This window comes from Apiospora marii, assembly GCF_038362585.1.
Source record: "Apiospora marii strain CBS 49790 chromosome Unknown utg000009l_segment0_segment0, whole genome shotgun sequence".
Taxonomy (NCBI): Eukaryota; Fungi; Ascomycota; class Sordariomycetes; order Amphisphaeriales; family Apiosporaceae; genus Apiospora; species Apiospora marii.
The window spans coordinates 2,971,738-2,985,428 of NW_027117381.1; the positions used below are offsets into that span (position 1 = coordinate 2,971,738).

Genomic DNA, 13,691 nt, shown 5'->3' on the forward strand with positions numbered 1-13,691 from the left:
GGTCTGGCTCAAATCCCGCCAGTCACGGTCATAGACAGCTCTGTCTGGGCTTGGTGAATCTATATTGACCTGCTCCCGCAGTTCTTTTCTAAGGAGACTGAGTTCGGCTTGCATGCGTAGTAGAGCGAGAGTATTGAGATAGTAGAACCGCTTGAAAATGGCGATCTCAGGGCGCACTCCCACCAACGTCGCCATATTCGGAGGGGGAGCATGGTGAGTAACATTGCATCTTCCAATGTCCATTGTGCATCTGTGGCCTTTCGTTTCGAATGGCTGTTGATGACGATGAACAATCTACTTGCGCCGGCAACCTGCATACGAGGTAGGTATGCCGCATTGCCTTCCCTTTAGAAATCCAGGTTGGGCGTGCGATGCATCGATTCTCCAGTAGGGATGTGGCATATCATCCTGGCCGGATGCTACCTAATCGATCAATCCACGTGCGTTCTGGAAGGTTGAATTTATACCATCCATGCAAGTATGAACTATGTCTGTCGGGACTTTTGTGCCTGACTTGGTAGTATGTACACAAGTATTACCCATGGGCCGAGGATCCCAGCTGGGGCGTGGCAGAAAGGGGAAAATGAGCGACGGAGGTGACGCGCGCAACTACCATCCCACAGGGTACCTTAGGTACTCTTACTTACACAGCCAGGAAATGAGTGCCGTGCGCTAACGTTCTCAGGCGACGCCAAAGGCCTCTAACACATGCCACTCCATAAACGTCCACATCCATTTGTCTCGCCTGTCTGGTTATCACGCCAACGCATTTGCGCTGGTCACAGTATTTGGGGGCTCTGCATATTTCATTAAACCCCCCTTCACATGGCAATCTCGTAATCTGCCACGCCGTATCGTCCTGCCGCAACCTCCCTTTTAGCATATCGCCCATGTCTCTAATCAATTGAATTGCGTTTGGACACCCAGAGAACATGCGCCCCGGCTTCCATCTTCCGCACGGCCAACGTTCTTGAGATACCACCCGCAGCCTGGCATGCGACTGATTGGAACGTAGTCCTTCGTCGGTCGGCCGAGTAGCGCGCCATGGCAGACGACAATGAGAGCCACAACTTCCGTGTCAAGACCGCACCGCGCCACTCCAAATCCTCGACGTCCCGATCCAGACAGAGCTATGGCAGCTACGAAACGGGCGAGTCAAGCGCCGATGCCAGCGCCCTATACGACTCATCCCCGCCAGTGATAGACCCCGACGCCAATGACGATGCGCGGAACAGACGCCGATCGTATCGGCCACGGCCTTCAGGGGGCTTTCTTCTCCCGAATCCAGTCACAAGCGATCGTTCCGCCCGGCCCCGTGAAAAGACCCAGCCACGTCAAGATGGGGCACGCAGGAGATCCAAAATACCTGTGGACAGTCGGCGGAAAGGGAAGAGCCCTGTGGGAGCTACGTCAGACAGGAGCGATTCCGGCTCTTCTTCGACTTTTGACATGGGCGCCGACACGAAGGATATGGAGGGGGATTACGCGGGGTCCCGCCGTCGCCAAGAGCGTCGTTCAAGTCCGAATGCGCGCCCAATGTCGTCTTCTCGCATCCCATCCCCAAGGCCAAACGCTGCTCACCTCGATATGGACTCAACCCAGATCGTTAATATGGCTCTGAACCTCAGCGAGTCGAGGAGGATGGCCCAACGAAGACACGTCTCAACCCCGGCGCCTCCACGTCTTGCGCCGGTTCCTGATAGCCCCAGCGGCGGAGGGTTGAAGCAACATCTCCAACAGCAAAGACGAACTTCTCGGAACTTGTCCCCACAGCCTGAAAAGAATGCTCCTTTGCGAAATATCTCGACCTCCAATCCCCGTGTCAACAGCCCTCTGCATCAGGCTACATTCGACCCTGATGGAAACTACACATATCATTTTTCCGCATCGACACTCAACAGGGCCCAAAAAGCAAAAGAGCATTTTGAGCTCATGGCACAGCATAGACGTCTTCTACAGTTGATTCCCCCGTTGGACCAGGGCATACAACAAAACAGTCGTCCATCGACGTCTAGTATGCCAAATTCTCCTACAACCAGCACTTCTCCCCAGAATCCCTTCAACTCCAACTCGTATGGGCCACTGGGCCGGCCTTACAACCCACTACAGTACATACGCAACCGGAAGGTTCGGGCAAGGGAGAGGAGAGCAATCGATGGCGAAGCTCAAGGCTTCTCCGATGTGTCCAAGGTCACAGACTGGGTAGACCAAGCTGCTGGATGTGCGGCTGCCTCCCCATTCATGCCAGGACCCGTTTCCATACCCCCTTTTCCAGGTGCGCAGATGCCACCAGGCTCTCAGCAGCCACCGTCGAGCATACCCGTACCCGTTTCAGCTACCGCCAAACCCAAGCGGCCTAGGATCGACTGGATAATCGATCCGGCAGATATGCTTGCCGATGTCAATTGGCTAGAACAAGACGACAACAAATTCCTGATTGAAGATCGAAACTACGCTCGTATACTCCCCACACCAGCGCCCGCTTCATCGAAACCCTTGTCGCACCAGGAAGAAGAGGCTGCGGCGGGTTCTTTACGCGCCCGCCAAAGCTACGAACATGGCCATGATGATGTCTCGGTTGAGCCAAAGCCTTCGGACTCTAACGCGATATCGAAGGCGGACACTGACTTATCACATACAAGTGCGCGCGAAAGAGCTAGACATAAGCTTCATGAGCTCAGGGGCATGCATCACCGGCACAATAGTTCTGTGCATAGCCATCATGACTTCCTCAATTTTCGAAGAAGTTCATTCTCCGATACGTCTGAAAGCGAGACTGATCGCAAAAGGCGAGGGCGGAGCGGGACCGTCAGTGCTGATAGCAAGGCTATTCTAGAAAAACAGATGAATGAGATGATGGCACGGGAGGCTCTGGAAGACCGGAAACGGTCTCTTGACGAGGAGTCTGACAGTCGCAAACAAACACATCCAATTCATGTGATGCCCGACGGGTCTTCTGACCCTACATCACAGAGCCACGCCCGTCTAGGTTCGCGGACAGAAGATAGGGGAGACCCGGAGAAGACTATGCGCGCTCCGGTGAGGCCAAATTCTCCAGTACGATCGTTCCGCGAAAGTCTGGAAGTTCCTGGCTTCGGCTCAAGGTTCTCGATGGACCTGGATAGTTCTGCGCCGCCATCGCCAGACCTCAAGCCAGTGAAACGACGCAACAACTTCATGTCAGGTATCGGAATGGACCCATCGCCACCAAGCAGCCGCCCTTCATCGCCCGTGCGCAACCCCTTTTCGAAAGTGAAGAGCATGTTCCGTGATCGGAGTCGGGAACGGGAACGGGAACGGGAAAAGGACAGAGCTGACCCGGTAAGCACCATCAAGGAGGAAGGTTCTGATAGCCCCATTGAGCCAGTCGCATCGTCCACTCTCTCTCTTTCTACAGAGAGCCTTGGGTACATGGGGAGGAGGTCGAGATCACGCAGCCCAGCGCCGAAAATAACTTCACGCAACACTGGCGAGAGTCACAAGTCCCACAAATCCATGGGCAGTCTCAGGCTGGGACGTGATGATCAAATTGGACTGCGAACCATTTTCAAAGGAGGTGCGAAGATTGATGGAATCATTCGCGGCGGTGTATCGAAAGTCTCGGACATGCTGTGGAAGAAAGACCAAGATGATGATGGTTCAACGTCCGATACATCTAGCGACGAATCGGAGCAGGGGCTCTCCAAGGGAAGGTCTGGAGGTCCCGAGGCCATCTTGCAGACGGAATCAGCCCTGCCCCAGGAGAACAAACAAGCGAAGAACTACCTGGATGTTATGCCTACCTTCAAACCTGCATCGGACGTGGAAAAGCCAGCTTCTTCTGAAGCCGGTGCACTGGACGTCCCTGTAGCCACATCGCCCCCAAGTCGTCGTTCAACCCGATTCGACAAACTCAAACCTCCACGCATTGATGTGGTGAGCGCCTCGCCGGGACCGTCACCAATGGCGCAGCTGAACAACAGCGATCCTTTTGTTTCCGACGTGTCCGAGTCGGAATCTGACGGACGGAAAAGGGCTCAGATGGTTGACGGAGTGCAGAAGTCGTCTGGCCAACTCAATAACGCTGTCATGGGCGTACCAGCACTCTCGAGAATGCAGCGCGACTCCTTGGCTGGCTCACGTCATTGGTCAATTTCAGATCAGTCGTCGGCACTGCAGCGGAAAACGCAACTGTCGAAGCGGGAAGCTGCCCGCATTCGTGCTCTTGTTCTCTCATCGGGCATTAAAGCTATGGAAATTGCACGCCGCTTCGAAGAACCGCGTGCGTTATCTACGCTGCAAGAAACGCCTGCTGGCTTATCGTGGGATGACTTGTCACGGTTTACTCCTGCAGAACAGGCCAATCTCGCGGTCTCCCAGCGAGACCTGTATGCAACCAGTGCGCGAATCCTCAGCTCCGGTGTTGAGGCGTCCAGTTTCACCCTCGAGAAGCAAATGCATTCCTTTGCGCAGAACCAGGTGCGACGTTTGCATGGGCGTGCCGACGCGCTGCACCAGCGCATCGCTACTGAGTTGATTGACATGACGCGGCGTGCTGCTGACGATGCCGACGAGTGCTCTCGGGACATCAACGATGGGCAGCGGCTCAAGGTCAAACACGTCCTTGACGTGATTGACAATCTGATGCGGCGCAAGCGGCGGCGCTTCAGATGGGCGAGACGTGGCGGTTGGCTCCTGGTTGAGTGGGCCCTGGTCGGGCTCATGTGGTACGTGTGGTTCATTGTCACGATTGCCAGGATCTTCATGGGCGTTGGTAGCGGTATCGTCGGCGTGGTGCGGTGGCTGCTATGGCTATAAATGGCCGCTACGAGATGTTGGAAACGAATTGCGGACGGGAAAGACTCTCGGAAGATATATCCCGGCCTTGTCGCTGTTGCGTTCACGAGCAATTATTACATGACTGTACACCTTTTCTTTCGGTTGCAGTTTGCCTCTATTTTGTCATTTTTACTTTTTACACCTTTTTGCTCCTTTTCTCTTTCGTGTTTGTCTTTTACTTGTACTACAGCATCAGCTCCGGCGTCGGTTGGGTCACATGGGTTCAGGAGTAGCCAGCCAGCATTAGGTCGTATTTTGACGACAGGAGGCTACGGGATATATCCGTGCCTGATTTTAATCTATTAGAGCTTGGATGAGCAGTACAGTTTGTAATCAGAACAAATACCCCCTTTCTTCATGACGAACGAGCCTCGCAAATCCGGCAATGTCGGCTCCCGCCCGCCCATGATTGGTGAAATGTGCACTGCACTCTCCCTTTATCAGCAGGACATCGAGTCGACTGCTGAAGCCCGAAGTAATTAGAGTTCGAAACGCTGTTTCTGTCGCTGTACTCGAGTACGAAGACTGATAGCCACCTGTGGCAGACATGCATGTTTCACCGCCGTTGTTTCGTACATCGGATGGCAAAGCTTATTGCTAACGGTTCGACGCCCTCAATTCCTGCTTGGGGAAACGTAGTGGCACGCTCCCACTACTGATCAAGCTTGTTCTCGCAAAGGGACGAGGTTCTAGGCAGCAACTATTGCGATAATTGATTCTCTAGGATGAATGGAGTTTCGGCAGGTTCCACGCATCGAGAAACCGGCCAAACGTAACGATGTCGTTGGAGGCAGCTACGACCATTAAGTGTATTCGACCCAATACTAAAGGCAGTTGCGAATGGCAGTGGCGACGGTGCCTGAGCAAGTGTGGTTTGAAGTGCCTTTGGCTGCGGCTTCAATGTTACCTAGCCGTGTGACCCTGCTTCTCACCGAGCATATGTTTGCACAGGCTGACGATCAAATGCAAGGCACCAACCATCTACCAGTGGACGGCATCGGAACGGACCGGTCATATCATTTCGAGAAAGAAGAGAAAAAAAAACTTTGGCGAACTTGAGTTTTATCTCGTGGCCGAACTGTATCATGTTAGCAATTCGAAGCTCTCCAATTCCGATGCAGCACTTAAGCTTCATTGACCAGCAGTCAAAAAGATGAAGCACAGTGTTATGTTGTGTCATGGGGTCTCCTGGTATATCCAGAATTTCCGGCTCATACCATGGTCCCAAATATACCATGGGCAGCTAGATCACGTCTATCGAATCTACATACTATGATCGACCTCCGTGGCATTCCCATCAGATGTAAACTGCTGGAGGCTGAGGCGATAGTCCACATGGCGTATGGTTCGGCGACTGGTCGCAGAAGTTGGCCAAGATCTGTGCACCATGTAACCACTAACGACTTTGATGGCGCTCCGCTTCAGGTATTGTCTGATAGATGCCCGTCTATTCTTTCGGATAGCTCCTGTCTGGTACAGCCATGCTTCGAGGCGCGTCTGGACACGGGTTCCTGGGGGCCAGGCTTTCCGTCAGAAGGACGGGCACCTTTGCCATATGTAGCCCAGGCAGTCGCCATGTGCGTATCGTGGCGAATCCCCTTGAACGTTCCTGAGATGTCGCACTGCCCACCCATACGCTATCAACCATGGACAACGGATCAAATGAAGGGGGCGCTGTGGCCAAAACAGTCAGTAACATTCGAAGGCTCTCCTGCGACTCTTTGAGAGCCAGTATTATCTTGAGAGATCGCCTCAAACGCATCAGATACCAGCCTCCGTCAGCGCCAGATGTGCTCAAGGACTTGCGGTCCTTGGAACAGATTCTAGAAGATACCGTCGACTTACTCAACAAGCAAAATGATACAGCGACCGAGCAGCCCAGGCTGGAGATGTCGCTCAAAAGATTGGAAACCGACCTACAAGACTTTTTGAACCAAATGAAGGACTGGGTCGTCGATGATGCATTGCAGCCTTCTTGTGGTAACCAGTGGAATGATTTATTCAAGCGGATCCGGTACGCGGGCTATCGAGAAGTCTTTGATGAACTAGCCACCAAGCTGTCTGCACACCGCGCTGTCTTATGGCTTCATCTTACATTTCTTGGAAGGCATGTCCTGGCCACACTCCCAGACTCTCCAGGTTCATGTTCTGACCCGCCTTAGATTTTATAACGAAATAGCGGCCGAGAAGTGTGCCCAGTTCGAACAGAGATTACAACAGCTCGAAAAGGAGGTCGCTTTTGTACCAAACGAGGTATCAGACATTCTGTCTAGTTCAGAGAGCCCGAACTGGAGTTCTTCTCACAATGCGGGAAAAGAAGACGGGAAGAGCGACTTATCCTATAGCAGCAGGACCAGTATGCCACGCTACGGGCCTGGTACGAACAATATGAAACCGAAATCATTACGAGATATGGCTCAGAACCCTATCGCACCCCAGGTGTGTCACTGGAGTTGCGATGAGCTGAATGGCATCGACGATGTCTTCGAGTACCATGGCACAGATGGATACTCCGTCTGCAGACTCTGCAGCTTCAAGTTCTACTGGACGGACGACGATTGCTTTATCCGACAAGGCCAACACCTGGTCAAGCGTCATGCCTTCGGGGGTTGCGAAGGCCCTGCTGCTTTCGAGAACAGAGGCGATTTCATGAACCATCTGGCAGTCTCCCATAAGATGATGGTTGACGACTTCAATCGAGGGTCTCCAAAAGAAGGGTCCAGCAAGCCGTGGATTGATGGGCTCTTCCGCCGTTGGGGTTCCGCCCCTAAGCCTTCGGACATTCCCATCACCAGACCCGATGACACCTCACAACTTTCCTATCCCGTTTTCGTGATTAGGTTCCTCGATGAGATATCCAGGATTTTGCAGGCATCAGGTCTGATGCTGCGCTCTGACTACTATTGGGTGCCAAAGGGAGAACTGACCGGCCATCCTTGGAACCGATCCGCCTGCGTGACCGAAATCTGCAATGCCTTGGCCAAACTAGACGATGATGAAACGGCCCGGACACTGGGTTGGCGCGAATACTCCCGTGTTTGCTATACGATTGGCTGCCTGGAAGAAGAGCTGGCGATAATGGGCCACGAGGACTTGTTGACGCTCGAGTCCTACAGATCCTCGGCACATGACGCCCTCTGGCATTCAGTAAGCACAGGCAATATGCGATCGGTGATGCACCGGGTCAACTCGTGCTGGCAGGTGCCTCTGCAAGACAAGAAGTCTCCGGTGTACTGTGCCACGCTCCTGGACGCCCTGCGCGTGCAGAACCATGCTTACGACCGAGCCGAAACCTTCAAACAGGCGGGGCCCCGCGCCATCACGAGGATGCTCGAGTGCCTCCAGACCGAGATCAGCCGGTCGCCCGCCGCGAGCCCCATGGGCCGTCTCCACGCTAGAGCTATCAACATGCCCTTCCGGCTGGCACGCGACCCTACGTTGGGCGCGAAAGAGGCCCGGCGTGCGCAGACGCTGATACGAAAAATTGACGAGTGGATGATGGGTGTCTTTGTCCACTCGATCCCGCTGCGGCGCGTGCTCATGAGCGGCAAGGCCATTCCGGAGCTCGCCTCTACGATGCCAACGTCGTGGGCTTTGAGGATGATGGAACACTGGGCGCCGGCGTCATCGATGATGCAAACGGAGCACAAACACGAGAAGGAGGATGAAGGCGGCGGAAGAAGCCCCATCCCTGGTCTCGGTTCCTATCCCGACTCGGCCTACTCGGTGGCAACTATGTCGTCGATGTCTTCCTCGAGCGGAACCATCCGCGTGAAAAGGCTCACGCTGTTTCAAGGTTCGCCCGGCAAGCTCCAGAAGAGCGCTGCGCATCTGGTCTGCGAGGTGGAGCCCGACGTGAGGCCGCTAAGTTCGCGTTGCTCTACTTATTTCTCGAATGACACTACTGCTTTTGGAGAGGGCAGCCCGCAATCGAGGGTGCTTACTTTGCCCCCGGACTGAGAGAATGCTCGCCCAAGTGTTGTTTTGTGCAAAAAATATATACCAATGTATCTACAGTATCCTGTATGGAGTGGTCTGATTGCTTGGGCACCTATTTCTACAACTGTATCGATATCATGATATTGATTTAATACAAGCCTTCTTCAACCCAGCTGGTCGTGCTCCTCGGCATGGTGAATGGCCTTTGCATTGTCGTCAGGGGTACCCCAGCCGCCGCCTCCAGGGGTATTGATCTGCATGATCTCGCCGACATTCAGGCTCACCACCGCCTTGCCGCCGATGTTGATCCTCTCCAGCGCCCCCTCGTCGTTGAACTTGTACACGTAGTTGCGCCCGGTCTCCCCGGGCCCACCGCCCGCCATGCCGTAGGGCCGGTAGACGCGGCGGTCGCTCAGGATGCTGAACTTGAGCGGGACGCGGGCCTCGATCTCGCGGACGACGCCGTCGCCGCCGCGGAACCGGCCGACGCCACCGCTGTCCCGGCGCACGCCGTAGCGGCGCACCAGGACGGCGGTACGCTTCTCGATGACCTCGGGATCCGTGTTGCGCGTATTGGTCGAGTGAACGTTGGTGGCCGACTCGCCGTGCCAGCCGGGCCCCGCGCCGACGCCGCCGCCGAGCGACTCGCCGTAGTTCCAGCCGGGCAGGATTTTCGCGGGGTCCGCGGGGTCGCGGCCGCCCATGCCCCAGCCGAAGCTGTTGGCGCAGCCCTGGGAGGCGGCGCAGCGGCCGAAGGCGCGCAGGATGGCGTCGACGACGCGCTGGCTCGCGAGGGTCGAGCCGCAGACGGCGACGGCGGGGGTCGGGTTCAGGATGGAGCCCGGCGGGATCCGGATCGTGACGGGGGCCAGGCAGCCCTCGTTGAGCGGGATGTCGGCGTCCACCAGGCACCGGATCGTGTAGATGATGGCCGAGTGCGTGATGCTGACGGGGCAGTTGTAGTTGCCCCACGTCTGCGGGCCCGTGCCGGCGAAGTCGTAGACGGCGGACCCCGTCTCGGCGTCGAGGGTGATGCGCACGCGGATCGCCGTGCCGTCGTCGAAGTAGTCGGTCGCCTCCAGGGGCGCCCCCTGGTTGGATCCTGTCGTCGTCGTCGTCCGCGCCACGCGCTTGAAGAAGTCGCGCACGGCCACCTCGGCGTTGGCCTGGATGCCGTGCATGTAGGTATGGACGACGGAGAGGCCGAACTCGTCGCACAGCTTCATCAGCAGCATGATGCCGCGCTGGTTGGACGAGATCTGCGCCTTCAGGTCCGACAGGTTGTCCGCGATGCGCCGCGTCGCGCTGCAGCCGGGGAACTCGCCGGCCCGGGCGAAGGCGGCGCGCACGTCGTCCTCGAGGAAGCGGCCGCCGCTCACGATCTTGAGCGACTTGATGTTGATGCCCTCCTCCCACAGCTCCTTGCTCTCGGGCATCATGGACGTGATGCCCTTGCCGCCGATGTCGGTGTGGTGGCCCCGCGAGGCCACGTAGAAGACGATCTGGTCGTCGAAGAAGACGGGGCTGACCACCGTCAGGTCGGGCAGATGGGTCCCGCCGCATTGGGGGTGGTTGGTCAGGAGCACGTCCCCGGGCGTCAGCTTGCCCTCCCACAGCCGGTGCTGGTACTGGATCGCGAACTGCATGGAGCCCAGGTGGATCGGGATGTGGGGGGCGTTGGCGACGAGCTTGCCGTCCGGGGAGAAGATGGCGCAGGAGAAGTCGAGTCGCTCCTTGATGCTGGTGGAGATCGACGTCCTCTGCAGGGTGTTGCCCATCTGCTCGGCGATGGACATGAACCGGTGGGCGAAGACGGACAGTTGGATGGGGTTAATCGAGTCCGCCGAGATGGCAGTACTGCCGGCGATCGCCGACGAATCATTCTGCTGCACCTTCTCCAGAACGACGTGGCTTGATAAGATGTACCCCTTGAAGCCGGGCTCCACGAAGATGGTCTGAGTCTTGTCGATGACTAGAGCTGGTCCCTCCAACACCGAGCCTTTCGGGACCTTCTCGAGCCGGAACACGCCCACATCCCGCCAGCCTCCACTGACGTAGACCCTTTGCGTTTCTTCCGCTTGTAGGGTGTCGTTGCTATTCGCGGCCAGCGCGGCTAATTCCTTAAATGGTGACTCGTCACGTACGACGGCACCGGCCGATCCCGTACCCCTGACCTTGATCGAGTCAATGACAATGTTACGGTTCAGGGTGAACGCGAACTCGCGTAGGTGATGGGCTATAAACGCAGCCCCATAGTCCTCGTCGTCGGGTTTGGATATCGTGATAGCTGTATCGGTACCAAAGTACCGGAGAACCAGGGACTCGTCGTAGGTGATGGAGTCCGACTCTGCCCCCTGAGACAGCAGCTCGGCCGAGACCTGCTGTTTCAGCCCCTTTAGCCGGTCCCGGATGTGGCCGAGCGATTCCATGGTGAACTTGCCGGCATACGGCTCATAAGACTCGTGTTGCAGCTCCGCCTGGGAAATGCCGTACGCGGAGAGCAAGGAAGACCACTTGTGGATCAGGATCCTCTTGACGCCTAGCTTGTCTGCTATCGAACACGCGTGCTGGCCACCCGCGCCGCCAAAGCTGACCAGGTTGTGCCGCTCCGGCGCGAAGCCCCTGGCTTCGGTGATGTTCCGGATCGGCCGGCTCATGGCCTCGTTGGCGACGTTCAGGAAGCCCAGCGCGACCTCTTCCGCCGTGAGGCTCTGCGACGTCTGCTGATTGAACTCGGCCGTGATGTCGTCGAATTTCGTCACCACGACGTCACGGTCGAGCGGCTGGTCGGCGTGCTCCCCGAAGATGGACGGGAACGAGGACACCACCAGCCGGCCGAGGAACAGGTTGGCGTCGGTCACGGTCAGCGGCCCGCCCTTCCGGTAGCAGGCGGGACCTGGATGCGCGCCTGCGCTCTCGGGCCCGACAACGAGAAGACCGCTGCGCGCGAAAAGGATCGAGCCTCCGCCGGCGGCCACGGTGGAGATATTCAGCATCGGCACCGCTATTGTGCGACCGGCTATCGTAGTCTCGGTGAGATGGTCGTATTTCCCGTCGAACCGCGACACGTCAGTACTTGTACCACCCATGTCGAATCCGATGATCGGCGTCCCCTCGGCCTCGTCGAAACACGAGCGAGCAATGCCCACCACGCCACCGGCCGGGCCGCTGAGCAGCGCCTCGTTCCCCTTGAACTTCTGCGCCTCCTTCAGGCCGCCGTCGGAGCACATGAACTCGACGCGCTGCGGCAGCCGGGCGAAGCCCGACTCGAAGTTCTCGACGTACCTTCGGATGATGGGGTACAGGTAGGCCTCGGAGCAGGTCGAGTTGCCGCGGTTGAGCAGCTTGACGACGGGGCTGGTCTGGGCCGACGTCGTCACGAAGGCGAAGCCGACCTCGCGCGCCAGGGCCGCCACCGCGTCCTCGTGGTCCGGGAAGACGTAGGCGTGCATAAAGCAGATGGCCAGCGACTCGAAACCCTGGTCCCGGAGGCCCTGCAGCTGCTGCCGGACCTGCGCCGGGTCGATGCGCTGCAGGACCCGGACGACCTCGCCGCTGGGCGTGGTGACGAGGTCGGGGTCGTTTTGCGAGGCCGCCGCGCTCCGGTATATGGGGAAGGGGTTGAGGTCGTAGTCCTCGATGGTGACCCGCTCGTCCACACCGATGACCGTCGCGTGAAGCGCCTTGGGCTTCCGGACGTTGAGGTCGAAGAGTTTGGGGCGCGATTGGTCCCCGATGACGCAGACATCCTCGAAGCCTAGGGCGGGTTGGAGTCAGCCCCTCATCTACTCAACAAGTCTGGTCTCGGCCTGCATTACCTTTCGTTGTCACGAAGGCGAATTTCTCCCCTTTATGCTCAAGTAGTGCATTGGTGGCTACCGTTGTGCCGATCCTGCAGGCCGCTATGAGGTCGGTCCATTAGCCATGCTGCAACCACACAAAAATTTGCCGAGTGGAAGCACTGGAAGTTCTCACCAATCCTTGATCCATCCAGCTTCTCTCCTATTGGGATGCTCCTATTCTCAACCACCTCCAGCACCCTCCGCACAGCTTCGGTTGGCGCATCTCTGTAGTTTGAGGGATCTTCAGACAATAACTTGAAGATGATGGGCTCCCGACCTTCGACTTGTGCCACCACATCGCAGAAAGTGCCGCCCCGGTCTATAGCGACTCTGATGTCTGCCATGTTGGTGTATATAAGACCCAGAAAGCCAATATTATGGCGTTTCCTAACTTAGCTGTTGCGCGTGGATGATTACACCACTAACCACGCACTGGACAAGCCAACCACGTTGTCTGTCTCTCTTACAGCAACGAGAACGTCTTCGAGAGTATCTAGTTACTAGTAATCAACCCGGTAAGGCTCATCTTCAACGATCACGTCTTCAGCAAACTGCATGTTATCATATTCATAATGAATAGTCTGGTCGGCAATCGTCCGCTGGTGAGGTATTAGACGGAAAGTCTGAGCGGAGTGAAGCCCGACCCGCTCCCGCTAATTAAGGTTACAGTCCACTGTTCACGAATTTTCTCATGCCGATTCTTCTTCCCTCTGCCGGTCGCAGCTCAGTTGACGCCATTGTCGATCAGGCAATCAACATCTGTCTTCCGGATAGCAGCAAGCGGCAAATGGAGTGAGAATGCCATGTTGATCATATGAAATTTGCGAACCCACTGTGGTTCTGTGGTGCTTGGTGCCAATGCCCATCCCAGGGAAACCCCGACTAACGGTATCTACCCCAGTTTACTGTCGGGGCATGGCCCGACAATATCTACCCAGTCGAGTTAAATCCCCCACCAGCTGGGCTTGCCTTGCGACCCCAGCGCCGTTTTCTTCGCCGGGGGAGAGCCAGACTTTCGCCTCCCAGCCTAGTCCCGGTAATCTGGCTGGCAAGTTCGATACGGCAAATGGCTTTGTTGTGATTTAGCCCCGG

At 56.7% G+C, this 13,691-nt stretch overlaps 3 protein-coding genes across 3 annotated transcripts; 2 read left to right on the top strand and 1 right to left on the bottom strand.

Moving 5' to 3' along the window:
* Nucleotides 1-1,044: 1,044 nt before the first annotated feature.
* Nucleotides 1,045-4,797, top strand: PG985_012476 (uncharacterized protein; the record flags this gene model as incomplete). The annotated part of the gene is made up of 1 exon (XM_066832242.1): nucleotides 1,045-4,797. The coding sequence occupies one exon, from the start codon at nucleotides 1,045-1,047 to the stop codon at nucleotides 4,795-4,797; it is 3,753 nt and encodes a 1,250-aa protein (XP_066680292.1).
* Nucleotides 4,798-6,464: 1,667 nt separating this feature from the next.
* PG985_012477 (uncharacterized protein) lies at nucleotides 6,465-8,778 on the top strand (the record flags this gene model as incomplete). The annotated part of the gene is made up of 2 exons (XM_066832243.1): nucleotides 6,465-6,832; nucleotides 6,981-8,778. 2 exons carry the CDS (start codon nucleotides 6,465-6,467, stop codon nucleotides 8,776-8,778), a joined length of 2,166 nt encoding a protein of 721 aa, XP_066680293.1.
* Nucleotides 8,779-8,921: 143 nt separating this feature from the next.
* Nucleotides 8,922-12,943, bottom strand: PG985_012478 (uncharacterized protein; the record flags this gene model as incomplete). Its single annotated transcript, XM_066832244.1, has 3 exons — nucleotides 8,922-12,514; nucleotides 12,576-12,659; nucleotides 12,733-12,943. 3 exons carry the CDS (start codon nucleotides 12,941-12,943, stop codon nucleotides 8,922-8,924), a joined length of 3,888 nt encoding a protein of 1,295 aa, XP_066680294.1.
* Between the last annotated feature and the right edge of the window lie 748 nt (nucleotides 12,944-13,691).